Source organism: Phyllostomus hastatus, unplaced genomic scaffold (assembly GCF_019186645.2).
Source record: "Phyllostomus hastatus isolate PE091 unplaced genomic scaffold, TTU_PhHast_1.1 phas_contig_16, whole genome shotgun sequence".
Lineage (NCBI taxonomy): Eukaryota > Metazoa > Chordata > Mammalia > Chiroptera > Phyllostomidae > Phyllostomus > Phyllostomus hastatus.
Genome location: NW_025333643.1, coordinates 20,690,992 through 20,708,343, shown reverse-complemented (window position 1 = coordinate 20,708,343; position 17,352 = coordinate 20,690,992). Strand labels below are relative to the sequence as shown.

At 38.1% G+C, this 17,352-nt stretch overlaps 1 protein-coding gene across 1 annotated transcript; it reads left to right on the top strand.

Annotated features, from left to right (window-relative positions):
- The first annotated feature begins 679 nt into the window (after positions 1-679).
- Positions 680-16,779, top strand: PSMD6 (proteasome 26S subunit, non-ATPase 6). The gene is made up of 8 exons (XM_045832272.1): positions 680-904; positions 1,646-1,851; positions 4,392-4,537; positions 4,792-5,011; positions 5,121-5,229; positions 11,219-11,387; positions 16,348-16,425; positions 16,558-16,779. The coding sequence occupies exons 1-8, from the start codon at positions 760-762 to the stop codon at positions 16,652-16,654; spliced, it is 1,170 nt and encodes a 389-aa protein (XP_045688228.1). The 5' UTR covers positions 680-759; the 3' UTR covers positions 16,655-16,779.
- Positions 16,780-17,352: the final 573 nt, after the last annotated feature.

The following is a 17,352-nucleotide window of genomic DNA, read 5'->3' as shown; positions in this document are numbered from 1 at the left end:
ATGGTAAACCCACTATATGGGCACTTTCACAGAATCATTACCAATTCTGAAGCCTCCGTAGCAACACGAATAAAAAGAGGCTGAAAATGCAGGCATGCAGGGATTTAAACTATGCGTAAACAACATGATGCTGTTGTATTAAGACTGGAATTCTGGGTGCCGTTTTCCTACAATGGCAGAAAAAACATGGGTTTAGAGATACAGATAGAGATTTTTATTCAGGAATTGCTGCATAAGTTTGGTTGATCATATTCCCTAACCATTTTGTGCCTCAATTTTCTTATCTACAAAAGTGGGCTGATAGTACTACCTCCTAGTATTGAGAGGGTTAAAATGAAATGATAGACATAAAAGAAAATGGCCAGAGTAAGGAAGGACTCAGCAAATTGTAGTAATTTTAATTTTATTGTTATATTTTCAAAACTTTCAAGAGATTGTCAGCTTCTATCAATTGCAAACGGAATGAAAAATAAAAGGGCTAAAAAGGTGTGGAGGAAGAGGTTCACAAAATCGAACTTTAGAGTTGGGCACTCGCGGGGTGGAGAGCGATGGAAAGGGACAGCCAAACGCATCCTGACTCCTGGCCGAATGAGACGTCGCGGGATATCTCCAGCAGGGGTCGCTAGCTGGTGGAGGTAGAGCCGGGACCGGAAGCCGGGCTGGCGGCTGGAGGGCGCACTCGCCGACTTCTCCCGCTTCCGCCGCCCCCTCGCGTCGTCGTAAAGTTGCTTTTCTCGAATCCTTCTTTCCGCCGTCGATATGCCGCTGGAAAACCTGGAGGAAGAGGGGCTACCCAAGAACCCCGACTTGCGCATCGCGCAGCTGCGCTTCCTGCTCAGCCTGCCGCAGCACCGCGGGGACGCAGCCGTGCGCGATGAGCTGATGGAGGCCGTCCGCGATAACAGTAAGGCCCGCGCTAGCCGAGTCAGCGGCCTAGGCCTGGGTTGGCCCCGCGCTCCGGAGCCTTCGTGGTTCTTTTTCCGACGGGACTCCGGATCCCGGGATGACCCCTTTCCTCACGGGTCCCCCGAGACCAGGCCTGCTTTTTCAGACCTTAAAGATCTTAACTTTTGTTTGTGTGCCTTAGGGGATCTCCGGCCTTGCTCTTAGCGGCCTGTGCTCCCTTCCCTTCTGAAAGCAGCTTGCGGGGAAGTCCTGCGGTATTGAGCCCGGTGCTAGGTACAGAACTGTGGCTCATGACTTCCTGTCATTGGCGAGTGGTCCTCGGCTAGGTGTAGTCCAGCGCGGGGAGTTGGGCTTTCTGTGTAAAGGGGAAATTTGGGGTCGGTTCCTACAGTCCTTCGTAGTAGTCAGTGGCACTGACCTGTACATACGTATCTTAGTCGTGTAACAACAAGCTTACCCTTTCCCTTGCGTGAAGACTGCCTTGGAACACTAACGGTCAAGAGCTAATCGAGAATTGCCCTCCACCCAGCCCTGGCAGAGGTTGGCGGTGCCAGGATTGGCCCTGATGCTGCAAACCTGCCAGCAGCAAGCGTTTGCGTTTTGCCCAGCCCTTTACCAAGCGCTACCTCATTCCTTTCTTGTCGTGGGTGGGATATGGGTGGAAGAATTGAGTGGACACTGACTAAAGGGTAAGAGGGCTGTCCCACTTATAAGTCATGTCTCTTTTTTTGGCTCTCAGACATGGCTCCTTATTATGAAGCTTTGTGCAAATCCCTTGACTGGCAGGTGGACATGGACCTGCTTAATAAGATGAAGAAGGCAAATGAAGAAGAGTTAAAACGTTTGGACGAGGAGCTGGAAGATGCAGAGAAGAATCTCGGAGAGAGCGAAATCCGCGATGCAATGATGGCAAAGGCTGAGTACCTGTGCCGGATAGGTGACAAAGTGAGTAGAGATGGTTTCCCCTCTTCTTATAGTCTAGAATGGGCACTACTGTAGGTTAATAATGTCTTATTTTAAAAATCAAGTTACTGCTTAAGAAGTTACGAAGGTAACATGCTTCCCTGAACTAGCGAATCTGTACAAAAATAAATAAAAAGTAGTCTTGCTACACCCTATCACCTGCCCCCCACACAGCAAGCAGCCAGCTGTGTGTTCTTCCTCTTCTCAACACCAATAAAAACTTAAGTGAACAAGCAGAGATTTTTGTTTTTTTTACTGCTTTTACAAAATTGGAATTTTTCTCAATAGTTCACTTTTCTCATGTATCTTGGTTAGGAGGCATTGGTTCTGGTGGATTTTTAAAATTATTTACACAAGTAGTAGTCTTTTCATAAGAAACTAAAATATTGTCGCTAATGTTAAAGCTCTATTAGATCTTTCTGTATTCCATACCTCCTCAAAGGTAACCTTTTAGTTATTTTATTGTACATTTACAGGCATGTGTATACCTGTAGAGATTAGCTAGTGTTGTGTTTGAATTTTTAAAAAATAAATGGTGTATTCTTGTCCTGTTTACTTTTTCATTCAGTATTATTTCTGAGTGATCTTTCCATATTCATATACATAAATCTTGCTCATTCTGGTTAACTGCTAGCTAATAGTCCATTGCAGGGTTATGCCATAATTTACTTAGCTATTCAGCTATTTATTGATGGACACATACAGTATGTTGTTTTCAGCTGTTTTTGCGATTACAAGCTGCAGCTGTGAAAACATGCTTGTATATGCTTCCTTGTATATATATATACACACACATTTTATATATATGCTAATATTTCTCTAGGGTATATTCTGGGAAATGAAATTTCTGGGACAGGGAACAATTTGTATCTTAATATGTGTGGCCAGTTTTTGCACTTAGCAGCTTGCCTAATTTATACTCCACTATAAGTGCATGAGAAGGATATGCAACAGTGTTGAATCTTTAAATTTTTTTTTAAATTTAGTAGTTGTGTAACAGTGGTTAAGAAGATGGGATTTGAGGGTCCTTAATTTTGAGCACTGTACCCTAAAGTATTTAGATGACAGATGACATGACATTAATATTAAAAAATAATATATTGGGGCTCTCGGATCAGAGAGGTTCAATTTCTGGTTTCAGCAATTATGGTTTGCTGGGACCCTTAGTTTTTTCATCTATAAATAGGGATAATGATGGTTCCTACTGATGAGGATACAAAATAGAGGTAAAGATCTTAAGACCAGTATCTGGCACAAAATGCTTAAATGTTAATTAAATTTAAATTTAAAGTGAGTTTTCTTATGATGATGATAATTTAAGATTTGGTCATGGTAAAAATTTGGAAAATAAAAAACATTTAGAAAAGAGCTCATTAGCTCTTTGTGTGGTTTGTGGTTTGTGTGGTTTTCTAGGTTGTGTGTAGATGGTTTGCTTTTAAAGAGGATACATTATTACATATGAGTGAGAAACTTACATACACTCTTGATTCAGGCCTTGAGGAATTTCAAGGAGAACATGTTCGGGGTTGTAAACTGGTGATGTTCTAATTTTGTATGCTTTTCAAGTGATGTTATCTAAAAAGAACAGCTTTTTTCTTCCTGTTGACTCTCTTCTTTCTTTTTTTTTAACAATTACTAAATAATGGGCTTAATGTATTTTTATTGTTGACTGTGTTACCACTGATTATAGTTATTATTCTTCATTGTGCTCAATTTGTTTCAAATTTGTTCATGGAAGCTCCTTCAAGAAGGCTTCTTTGTCCTTTTAACATGATTTCATTAGTCATACAGCAAGATACTACAGGTTCACCTGTTATTTTGCTTTTCAAACCTGGAATCATCTATTTTTCCTAGGATCCCTGGTGGAGATAGTGTTAATAAGCCAAGATCTGAGTGCTGGGAGTGCCCATTACTATCCTGCCAGTCCCTTTTATAAATTTATGAGGCATAACTAATAATTACATAAAACAAAATTAAATACATACTAGAAAGTACCAAGTATAAACACATGATTTTATCCATGTTTATATTTGAAAGCAATGGAAACACTTTATTCCACCATACTTTGAGATAAAATTGTACATTTAAATACTCAGTTGTATTCTAATAATAGTGACTAAGATAAAATTTCCATTACCCTTTAAGTGATATGAATAACTTATAGTAATTTTAACGTAGTATATTATAATTGTTAAAGAGAAAACTATTAAATATGTGGGAGTGGGAAAGAGAATATAGAAACAATTGTGAGTAAATTATGTTTTGTTATATTTTCTTCTGGATAGAATATAAGTATATGCTTAGGCATATATCATGGGGATTTTTTTGTACTTCATGCAAGTGGAGAGAACAGCATAATGACCTCTGCAGTTATCACCCAGCTTCAACAAAGATCAATTCATGGCCAATTCATGTTTTCTCTCTACTACCTGTACCGTGCCCATGCCATCCCTTGTTAAGAAAATACCAGACAGCAAATAGCTATCTTTTCTCACCTTTTGCCCTTTTTTTTTTTTTGATAGGAGGGTGCTCTGACAGCCTTTCGCAAGACGTATGACAAAACTGTGGCACTGGGTCATCGACTAGACATTGTGTTCTATCTCCTTAGGATTGGCTTATTTTATATGGATAATGATCTCATCACACGAAACACAGAAAAGGCCAAAAGGTACTTTTTGGCAGTGGGGATATATTCCCTCTAAATTATGATGCTATAAATAAGATTAAGAAATTTGCCTATTCTTTTCCCACTACAGTTATTAAATTTGGTCAAATAATTGATATATTTAGTATAATACTTTCTTTAAATATCCTCTTGGTTCAAGTTGTTAAAAGTTGTTTTCTCTTTGAAAATAACACAAACTTGTAAAAAGTAGCATTGTTTACTTCCAGATTATGATCTTACTGATTTTTATTTTATAGCTTAATAGAGGAAGGAGGAGACTGGGACAGGAGAAACCGCCTAAAAGTATATCAAGGTCTTTATTGTGTGGCTATTCGTGATTTCAAACAGGCAGCTGAACTCTTCCTTGATACTGTTTCAACCTTTACATCCTATGAGCTGATGGATTATAAAACCTTTGTGACTTACACTGTCTATGTCAGCATGATTGCCTTAGAAAGACCAGATCTCAGGGAAAAGGTAATGACTGAATCTTTAATATTCATATTTAAAGTTTATTTCATGCTTGTCTAACTTAAATACATAAAAATCATTGAAGCATACCTTTGTCTTTTAAAAAAATTCCTAGGTTATTAAAGGAGCAGAGATTCTTGAAGTGTTGCACAGTCTTCCAGCAGTTCGGCAATACCTGTTTTCACTCTATGAATGTCGTTACTCAGTTTTCTTCCAGTCATTAGGTAAGGATAGAGTTGCTTGTTTTGATGATCTGTCTTTGTCTTATTCCTGATCCCTTTGGCAGAGAACCTAAGATGGCTTTTCACATATATAAAAAAAATAGTGTACAGATAGCTCTAGGTCTTTGAACAGTGTGGCTAATCTTTTGCCCTGTTTTGTTTAGAGAGGGGTCAGCAGACTATGACCTGTTTTTACACTGCTCAGGAGGTGAGATTAATGCTTACATTTTAAAGGATTATTCAAAGAAGAAGGAGACAAGAATGCGTGGCAGAGACCTAATGGGTCTCAATGGCTAAAAGTTGTTAGTGTCTGGACCTTTGCTGAGGAAGTTTGCCAGACCCCTTAGTTTAGAGTCTTAAGGAGGTGTAGGGCAGAGTGAGCAAATGGTTCTATTTACTGAGTTTTATAGGGAAAGGTGTGAGGGAATTCTTAATCTCCTAATGGGATGATAATTAATTGAGCTCTGAATTCACCAATGGGTTATTCTTTGTGCAGTAGCTAAATCTTCGTGCTGATTTGCAGATCACTTTCAAGGGCTGTAGGTGGAGAAAATACTCTGTTGAAAATACTTGTGGTGTCCCTCTGGAGCTAGTTTACAGTGGTTCTATTTACATTAATGTGCTTGTTTTTCCTCTTGTCCACACTCCTTCCTGCAGCCAGACCATTCAGTTTCCTACAATGAACACGAATTGCTAAGATCACAAAAGAATGAACTTGTGTAGAGTCAACCCAGGGGTCCTTCCCAAATGTCCTTCTAAAACTTAAAGAACTTGGAATTGACATACAGGGGTGGGCAAAAGTAGGTATATAGTTAGGAGTATGTAAAACACAGAGTTTATTTTTTGTACTATTATTAATTATTGTATTTTCCATATGAACAACTATAAACCTACTTTTGCCCTTCCCTCTATTTCATTGTTCGTGCTGCAAATTTCAGAAAGTATTTGGTTAAATGGGGAGGTAGCATTCCCCAGAATTGGAGTGGGAAACACTCCAAGTGATGGTCATTCTCTTTTGGAGTGAGTTTTGGCCCAGTGTTTATGGAGTGCTTTCTCCATGCATAAATGTTAGGCAGCTTTATGAGAATTCATAGTTTTTATCTGATGTAATGTGGGAACAATGCTCTTCAGGCGTGCTGAATTACTTGCTTGGCTTTATCTTCTTGTGCATACATGGATGCATTTCCCACAAGGTTTTATGGCAGAATTGCTCTTCTCCCTTTCTAATGCTCATAGTCATTACTCTGTTCAAATGCGGAGTTTTCTTTCATCAGAACAAGTAACTTCTCTGCATTACTAGAGCCCTTATTTTATTACCCCTTCCTCTCCTTTTTTTTGTTTGTTTTTGAGATATACAAGAGGGGACCCCCCCAAAAAACTAAAGTTATCTTCTGGATGGTGGGTCCCTTGTAGTACAGGCTTTCCCCACTAGGTGAGTGTTCTAGGAACCCATCTGTGTCAGTGTACTAGCTGGCATAGTTGTGAGAGGCTGCATTTGGCTTCAGTGAATTTTTTTTTTGAAGACTCAACATATTTGCCCATTTCATGATGGGTGATTTATGAGTGCATCTGCCTACACCACCCTGAGTGTTCAGTTTTTGACCAAAAACAGCATGACCCCCAAGTCCCAACCTCCCTATTCACCCAATCTTGCCCCAAGTGATCTTTCTTTTGTTTCCTGGGATGAAAAAAGTTCTCAAAGGGAAATATTTTACCAGTATGGAAGAGGTGAAACAAAAATGGCAGAAGCACTAAAAGGCATCAAAATTGACAAGTTCAAAAACCGTTGAGCAGTTGGAAAAAAGTCTTGATAGGTTTATTTTATCAAATGGAAAGTACTTTGTAAGTGATGGCAGTTTAAACATATAAGGATACACAATTTTTTTATAAATAAATTCCATGGTTTTGTTTTGGGTCCTCCCCTCATAAATTATATGCCATGAAATTCACCACTTTAAAGTAAAATACATTAGTTTTAGTATATGGACAAGGTTGTGCGATCATTGCTGCCAGCTATAGACCATCTTCATTAGCCCGAAGGGAAGTGACTTCCTATTCCTACCCCTAGTCCCTGGCAACCACTAACCTTTCTGCCTCTGGACATTGGCCTTTTGTGCCTGGCTTCTTCCACCAGCACAGTGCTCTCACAGGTCATCCATGTTGTAGCATGTGTCATCTGTCAGTGCTTCATTTAGTTTTATGGCTGAGCGATAGGTCATTGAATGGATGTACCATATTTTATTTTTCTCATCTTTAGTTGATGAACATTTGGGTTGTCTACAGTTTTGTCTACAGTTTTTAGCCTTTAGAAATACGTTGTAACGAATATTTGCATACATGTTTTTATGTGAATATATTTTCATTTCTCCTGGCAGTACACCTGGTAGTGGAATTACTGTGTCATATGGTAACTCTTCAATTAACATTGAGGAACTGCCAGACTTTTCCAAAGCCACTATACCATTTTACATTCCCACCAGTGATGTGTGAGAATTCAGATTTCCCCACATCTAATCCTTATTATTGTATCTGTTTAATAATAGCCTTCTCAGTAGGTGTGAAGTGATACCTTGTGATTTTGATTTGCATTTCCCTGATGACTAATGATTTTGAGCATTTTTTCTCTATTCTTATTGGCTATATGTCCCCTTTTTATTTTTAAAGATTTATTTGTTTATTTTTAGAGAGAGGAGAAGGGAGCGAGAGGGAAACATCAATGTGTGGTTGCCTCTCACATGCCCCCTACCGGTGACCTGGCCCGCAACCCGGGCATGTGCCCTGATTGGAAATTGAACTGGCGATCCTTTGGCTCACAGGCCCACGGTCAGTCCACTGAGCCTATACCAGCTGAAGCCAGTATGCCCCCCTTTTAAAACCTAGCATATTTTGTGATTTTTTTTTTCTGAGAGTTTGTCTATTCTGCTAACAAGTTACCGGGAGCAGACTTGATGCTTTTTTTAAACATTTGTAGTGACTGCAGCACCAGCACAGCCTGGTATGTTATTGAGTGCTCCATGTATGTCTGCTGCATTAATTAAATCAAAGAGGAAAATGGAGGTGCAGGGATGCTATCCGAATGTAATGAAATTGATGGTTTTTGGAAACCTGAATTGTTAGGGTTTCTACCCTGCCCATTGCAGTTAACCTTTTATTTCAACACTTTGGATGAAAATTTTTATCTTTACCAATTTTTTACATTTCCCAGAAGTATAGTTAAATTTTCTTTACGTGACATAGTCATCATTATTTGTATTATTTGTTCTTTTAGTGTACTGAGTGAGACCCTAGGGTTTGTATGGTTGGTTTTGTAAGACTGCTTCTCCAAATATTCATAGACATAGGCTTTAAAATATTTCATATAAAAAAGGAAATAGCATCCTTTTTAATGTAATACCTGATTGTTTTTAAAAATTAAACTGAGCAAGTGAGAGGTCTTGTATCATCCTATCCCCAAATCCATACACACATTTATTCACACATAAAATTCTCCCCAAGATAGCCATTTTAAGATTTTGTTGTATGTCCTTTGCGACCTTTTATTCACTTACGTGTGCTTTAAAAAACAAAAACAAAACACCACCCAAAAACCAAGGTTCTATGTACATGTGGAAAAATTTCAGGCAGTATCATTTAAAGAGGAAAAAGACCTTTCCAAACCCATGATTGCCATGGTCCTTTCTCTAGAGTCAACTGCCATTAGCAGGTTTCAAGTGTGTTCTTCAGGGCGATAGTGTCCAGGGAGACATACATGAAACACCTTTAAACATGGATATATTTTATGTGTTTTCTAAGTAGCTTTTTTTCTCTTTGCAATATAATGTATGTATCTTCATGTCATTATTCAAATAGCTGGTGATTGAGTTTTAAGTGACTGTCATGCATCAGGCACCGAGTATGTGTGTAGTGGCAGATAGGACAGATGGCATGCCTTGGAGCTTCCATTTCTAGTACTTCATTGTATTAGAAGCACCATACTCCATCCTCTACTGGTAAAAAAATTATGTTTTCAGCTCTAGCTGGTATAGCTCAGTGGATTGAGTGCTGGTCTGCAAACTGAAAGGTCTCTGGTTTGATCTCCACTCAGGGCACATGCCTGGGAGGTGGACGAGGGCCCCAGTTGCGGGTGTACAAGAGGTAACCTGTCAATGTTACTCTCCCTCTTTTTCTCCCTCCCTTCCCGTCTCTCTAAAAAAAGAAAGAAAAAAGGAAATAACATCTAAAAAAATTATTTTCAATTTTTCCCTGTTATAAGCAACCTTGTTTTTTTTGAACACTCATTTACAATGCATCTTTTCCAATTTTGCTTGTTATTTGCTTAGGAAAAAAATTAAGAAAATTAATTTTGCAAAGGGTAAATACATTTCTTCTTGATCACTGCTGCCCTCCAGATATATTGTGCCATTTTACATTAACACAGTTTCTACTTCTCTCACATTAACATCATTTGAGAGAATCTGTCCCCTTCCCCTCATACCCTTAGCCAGTTTGAGAAAAGTAATTTTAGTGATATTTCATGCTTTTTTTTTTTTTTTGCTAAAGAATTTTTTCATTGAACTTTTTAGTCTTTTTTAGGGAAAGGGAGGGAGAAGGAGAGTGAGAAACATCAATGAGAGAGAAATATGAATCTGTTACCTCCTCTACACACCCTGACACACCTGCAACCCAGGCCCATGCCCTAAGTGGGAATCAAACCAATGTCCTTTTGCTTTGCAGACCGACATCCAACCAACTGAGCCATACCAGTCAGGGCTTAGTCTCCTTTTAAATGGCACATAAAAGTTGTAAGAAGATATTTTATGTAGAGATTATGGATGTGATCCATCCTGACCAGCAAACACTTTTTTTCCTCATCCTGTAGGTTTTCTTTGCCATATTTTTATCAGTTTTATTGAGGTATAATTGATATATAACACTCTATAAGTTTAAGGTATGTAAGAATAGTTTGATATTTATGATTCTTTTTATTTTTTAGTGAGAATGAGCATCATCTCATGTTTAGGGCCATTGATCTTCACGTTGCTAAATTGTGTTTCCTTGTCTGCATTGATGTTGAGCATTCTTTGCTTGCCACAACTTTATGGACTCATCCTTTGTTAGACCACTCAGTACTGACTGCCCTAGACTTATTTAGTAATTGCCCTTTTCTCTGTCTTCATTCTGTCATCAAATATTTCTGGAATGGTAATGATTCCTCAATTCCTGTCTCCACTGAGCACCAGACCCATGCCTAACTGTCTCCTTGATGTCTTTACTCAATGTTTACTATGTGAATCCACTTGAATACTGCCAAAGAACCCCATTGCACTCCCCACCTTCCCCCCAAAAACACTTCCAAAGACAAAGCCTGCTGCTTCTCCAGGGATTTCTATTTTGTTCAAGCCAGAAACAAAAGTATATGCTTGACTCTTTTCTCTCTATTTCCTTCCATGTCCCTGTAGCTGTCTCCCTGCTACATTCTGAATCTGTCCTTGGTATTCTTGAGCTTAGCCGGGCTCTTCCTGCGTTGGGACATTTGCATCATTTGTACTTCTCTGTGCTTCTTGCTCTCTGCTTGGCCAGCTCTTCAGAAAGGCCTTTTCTCTCCACCCTAGTCCAGGGGAAGGCCTCCTCTCACACTCCGTCATGTCACTGTTTTGTTCATGTCACAGAACTTGGTAGTTTCTGAAAGTATCTTATTTGTTTATCTCTCTCTCCTGTTTGAAAATGTAGTTTCTGTGGCAGTAGTGATCTTGTATTTTGGTTTACTGCCATATCCTTTCTATTTAGAGCAGTAGTATATAGTAGTTATTCAGTAAAATAATTTGTACTTGTGTGGATTGCTCATTAATATCCTCTGTACATTTTACTGTTCAATTATTTTTTTTCTTATTGACTTATAATAGCTCTTTATGGATCAAGGCTATTAATTCTTATCCTGTTATAAGTATGTCCTGTAGTTTCTCTCTTCATTTGAAAGAGAGTGTCTTATAATTTGTCATCTTATTCATTGCAGCTGTTGTGGAACAGGAAATGAAAAAGGACTGGCTTTTTGCTCCTCATTACCGGTACTATGTGAGAGAAATGAGAATTCATGCATACAGCCAGCTGCTAGAATCCTATAGGTCATTAACCCTCGGCTATATGGCAGAAGCCTTTGGTGTTGGTGTGGAATTCATTGATCAGTAAGTTTAAATAATTTACATCATACTGTTTTTTTAAAGTTGCCTTTTAATATGTGAATTTGTATGTTTTCTCCATTTTCATTGCTTCCCTCAATAGTAAAAAAAAAAACTTAAGAATTTTTCTTAAGATTGTTATTATCAAAACAGCTATCTCTCTCATCCCAGCCTTCATGATGTGCCCCTTCTGTTAAGAGTTGTAGAGAGGGTAAGTGATTTTGCAAAAGGTATTAGACCATTTGTTATCAAAGGCATCTTCTGTTCCTTTGTTCTGAACTACACTGACACGACAGGAATGATGCTTAGATCCCTCTTATATGTCACAGGTTATGTTTCCTCTGATAATAATGCCTTCCAGTTTTTAGGTGCTGCCACAATTCTGGTCAAATTGGTTGTTAAATGTGGTGCTTGTAACCCGTGAATGAATGATTACGAAATACTCACTAAGCCATTATAGCATGGTTGGTGTTGTTTTAGATCCCTGTGGACTTTTGTTCTAGTTGTACTGGAGAAATGGCAAGTAAGCAACTAAATATAAAAGGGAATTTAGGATAGAAATGAGTCCGCAGATATAATGAAGTGGAATAGAAAGATGTGTGTGACTGCAGCATAGTGGTGATGGGGGAGGGGTGGCCATTGGAGGATTTTAAGCATGGGAGTAACGTGATTTCTTGCTGTGTCTCACATAGACCAAGAGAATAGGGAGACCAGTTGAGCTGTTCAGTAGCTCATGGAGTTTTCCGGTGGCTTGGATGAGGGTAGTGGGAGTGGAGTTGAGAAATATACATTTAGAATGTGCTGTCTGTCCATTTGGTATCAAGATCAGCGAGTCCCAGAGATCTGTTAAATGTTCATGATGTAGTTTTCTGTGGCCCACACTGAAAAAAGTGGTGTTTATGTAGTTATTTTAAGTGAAGCTGCATTTCATTTAAGTGAGACTATTTCTGTTTTTAGTGGTATTTTGCTAATATTTTATGAAAAATTCCAAATGTGCAGAAAATTCTGAATTACACAGCGAATTCCCATATATCCTTCATTCTATAATATTTTGTTAATTTGCTTTATCACATACATGTTCATCATCACATATCTGTTCATCTTACTTTTTAACTACTTCAAAGTAAGTTTCAGATGCCTATTCATTTTATCCCTAAACATTTTAGCATGTATATCAGTATTTGTGGGCTTTTTTCTTTTTTTTTTTTTTTTTTGAGGTATATTTGCATTCAGCGAAATGCATAAATCTTAAGTGTAATCCATACTTCTATGGAGCCATCACCAGAGATTACCTCATTCTCTTCCTTTAAAGAAAAAAGGCAGTGAGAGTAATTTTTCTGTGTTTTAAAAATTATCCTTACCAAAGGATAATTAGAAGAAGACTGGTATCCCTAGGCTGGTTTTGCTGTTCCATTTCTGAATGAATTAGTCTCTGAGATTTGTCTGACGACTGCCCAAGAGAGTTGGTTACAAGGATGGGGAGTGGCCATCATGAATGGTTTTCATGAATCAGTGGAAGGGAGTGAGCAAGTGCATGGAAAAGGAGGGATGGCCTGTCTTATTTTAACTGCCAGTAAAGAGCTGTATGGCCTTGGTCAGGTTCTGTCCCTTCCTCAGTTTCTTAAATGTGATATGGAGATAATGAAGCCATCATTTTGGGGGGTCAAAATGAAGCTCAAAATCAGTGTAACATCTGAAGCAGGACAGTGCCAATTAGACACATTGCAGTGTTCTTTGTCATTACAGTGACATTTGAATTCAAGGCAGGTGGCACATTTCAAGGTAGGTAGTGTGTACAAAGTAGAGGGTATTTGAATTTAGTTTTTTCCTTTGTTTTCTCAGACCAGTTCTAGAGACAAAGTCTATACCACTTGGCTCTAATTGTTGTTTCCTAGAAAGGCCTTCTTTTCAATTTCTGTGATACCTGCTTTAAGTCTGGGTTTTCCTGGATTCTTTATTAACCCCTGAAATCCTTCTTGGAAAATGGGCTGATTTAGTAGGTTTGAACAGTAATTCGGCATCAGTGTTTCGCTTTTACTTCCTTAGACTCAGTAAAATACTGTTGGGAAAAGGAAGAGGCCCATCATTTGAATAAACACTACTTCTGTTGATATGTTTAAGTTTAGAAATCATGTCCATGGGCTGTGTTCCACAATTTTGTTGGTAGGTCTTTTGTTTGAAATTGGGATGCATATTTATCCCACAGGAGTTTATTCAGTAAATACTCAGGTCATCATTACTAGACATCTGCATATGAGGCACCATGCTGAGGGTTTGGAGCAAAGCACAGGTTGGGGAATATGACTATCTTGGGATGTGTTTGATTATCACCTAGGGAGATGAGAAAAAGGTAGTTTAGCTCTAAAGCAGAGAATGGGACTTCAGTGCCAACCCTTGGGTGTTGAGAGTTAAACTTTGTTGAATCAGAAAGGAAACTGCCCAGATTACTCTTAGCATGGAGTTCAGAATGAGCATTACTGGAAGTTGGTATTTGATGCCACTGCCTGAGAAATGGACACATCTACAGATAGCTTCTTGTGAGCATTTAGACTAAATGTCATTGCATATTTAGGATTTTTATAGGAAGTGATGGGGAAAAGGGCTTTCCAGATGGAAGAAATAGCACAAATAATTTACGGATGTGTTTGAGAAATGAGTGGCTTAGTTGTACTTGATGCAGTGTGTGGTGGGAAGTACAGGGAAGTCCGCTGAAATAAGCCTGGAGGGATACCAGGTTAGCTCTAAAGCAGGGTCTTCAATGGCACCTAAGGAGTTCTTCATTTACCCCTGCCTAAACTGATCTGGGGATAATGGGATGGAAAGAAGCAAAGGGCATTTTTGAGTCAGTTTGCTTGTAAGTCAGATCCAGTGTATTTTTCTGTATATTGCTCCCTGGTATCTTATTCCTAAATCAGAATATCGGGATTCTTCAGAGGTTTTCTTTCCTGTTTTGTAGAGTTGGGTAGGACTAAGAAAGCTGGTGTGATTAAACTTGATTCTGTAATTTTCTCTGTGTACTTCAGTCCCAGAACAAGAGTTGCAAATGGGTTTAGCAGCTGCGTTCTAGAGGTACAACTGTTTACATGGAATATGAATATAAGTGAGTTTAGAAGCAATTTTGATCTTTGTTAATTTTTAGATTTTACCTAAAGTCACTCAGTTATATAACTCAAAAACTAGCAGTTGAAAGAAGGAATGGACATTGTAGCGGCTGGATCAAGTATACTTTGATTGAGAGTGTAGAAATAAAGCAGGCTGTATAAACATGTTCCCATTCTTAATAGTTTAGGATAACTTCTAGCTTAAACTCTTCAATAGCATAACTTAGTGCATAGTGGGTCTTACACCAGGGACTGATCAGTAGCAACTAGTTATGATACTGATTTCTTTCAAATCACAAAGCAAAGTAGCACACTGTACACTTTTTCATCTAGTTATAGTGCTTGCTGTTCAATAAGCATGAGGCATGGTGTTTGCCTCTGACCTTCCTCAGCAGTGCATTAGACTTTGTTCTGCCCAATACGGTCACATTTCATTGTAGCTTTAATTGGCAGTTTTAATGAGTCATTTGTCTGATTTGTAGTATTTTCCAATTTATATAGCAAAAAATCCTTTTATTCTTTTATCCTTTTATCCACATTATCTTTTAGTTTTTGACTTGATTTTGGTGGTATGTTCTTTCCTATGTAGAAATTCTCTTTTCATAATCCAGCTTATCCATTTTTGTTACATGGTTTCTTAGTCTCCCTTAACACCATTTAATGATTAAGCTAACCTTTCCCCATTGATTTGCAGTGACACTTTTGTTAGAAATTTGACTTAATATTTAGAGTCCCTTTTCTGTTGATGTTAATGTGCTTGGCTCAAGATGTTTTAGTATCTGGAAGAGTAATATGTTACATAATTTTTATTTGAAATCTGGTTTTTCTTGATTAGAAAGACATATGAATCTCTAAATTTAACATAATTTAAATAGATATTTATTTTAAAGGAGTCATTTTTCTATTTATTCTCTTTAGTAGCATAGAGTTCCCTTCATACAGCTTTTGAACATTACTAACCATTTACTTTTTCTCCCATGTCATGTGGTGGCAGACTGTCTTTGGAGAGTGTCGCCACTGATGCTGGTTTTTGAGGTATATGTGTAACCATAACCATGCTGTTTAAATCACTGTCTTAATTTTGAGGTTTGGGTAATGACTGGATATACTCAAAAATACCTTTTTCACATTTGCAATAGATTAACACATCATCTTTGCATCCCTGGTCCTAATTTATTGTAGCATATTATTATTTTTTCCCCTTCATGCCCTGAAGGGTTTTGAAAACCCTGAAAGTTACCTGCTCCTTAATAGTTAAGTTGTAGGAAACTGGACAGTTTAGTAAGTACCCCCAAACTTCCAGTAAATCTTATTTATTTACTCAGTCAGTCATTTATGTATTTCTAACTCACTGTTTATCTCTGAGTGCTTTGCAGCTCTAAAGACTTGCTATGAATGCAATCTTTGACATCTGTGTTCCCTCTGAGCATGAACTTCTAGGGTCATGTTTATCCTTTTTTTTTTTTTCTAAGATTTTATTTATTTATTTTTAGAGAGGGAAGGGAGGAAGAAAGAGAGAGAGAGAGAAACATCAATGTGCAGTTGCTGGGGGCCGGGCCTGCAACCCAGGCATGTGCCCTGACTGGGAATCGAACCTGCGATGCTTTGGTTCGTAGCCCGTGCTCAATCCACTGAGCTACGCCAGCCAAGGGGTCATGTTTATTCTGATAGACAACTTAATCTTTGGGGATAATCCTATAACATCCAAGAAGATCTCAACTCCTGCATACTCAATAGCTAAGGAGTGAGGGAAACTACATGTTACCTTGAAAGACAATTGAATCATGTATTTAGTGTATTGTATACTTTTCTAAGGTTCTTCTATAAGGCTAAGACTAAAGGCTTTTTTTTCCCCTCTCAATTAGGGAACTCTCCAGATTTATTGCTGCAGGGAGACTACACTGCAAAATAGATAAAGTGAATGAAATAGTGGAAACCAACAGGTATGTTTAAGTTTGTGTATCATTTGTAATACTCCCAGAATAAGGGGCACTCTTAAGTGAAGTAGGTCAGTGATTGTTGTGGAGTAATGTGACTGGTAAACAATTCATTTTTTTTCTTCAATTTATTTATAGACCTGATAGCAAGAACTGGCAGTACCAAGAAACTATCAAGAAAGGAGATCTGCTACTAAACAGAGTTCAGAAACTTTCCAGAGTAATTAATATGTAAGCCATGTAAGCAAAAGCCATGTAATTATCTCCAATTCCTTTGGAGATAATTTGGAATTTTTATAGCTTGCTTTACCATGTGCCCTGTTCAACTGTATAAAATAAATACTGTGTTGTTTATGTCAATTTACTTTTTTTTCTTAAACATATCTGCATTAAGCATGAGGTCCCGCAATGTTAAAACAATGTTACTTTTATGTCATTTAAACATCTCTGGTTTATGGTTATAATCAGAGGCTGTATGGTACCTGAGTTCAAATCCTGACTGCCTCATCAGTAAAACAGGGATAATTAATACAAGCCCATTATTTCTTACTTTTAAGCCTCCTGAATTTTAGAAAGAGGAGTACATGTTACATATTGTAGGCCAAAATTAAACAGCATCTCCCACTTAGTACACAAGACAGAAGCTTTCCCTCAAAAACAAGTAACTTAAAGAGGAGGCTACCAAAACTTTGGATTTCAGAATGAGCCAAGACCAATCTCAGTAGACATAGGTATAAAAAAAACTACATAATTTTGACAAAGGGAATTTTTTCCCTCCAGCAAACAGAACCATAGTAATCGCAATGAGGAAAACAAAGCTGGATTTCCCAATTTTTCCTCTCCAGTTATAATTTAAACTCTGAGTCAGATGGGGATTAGTGCTATGAGTGAAAAAAATGTAAAACCTGACAAAGGAGACGGTGCAGTACAGTA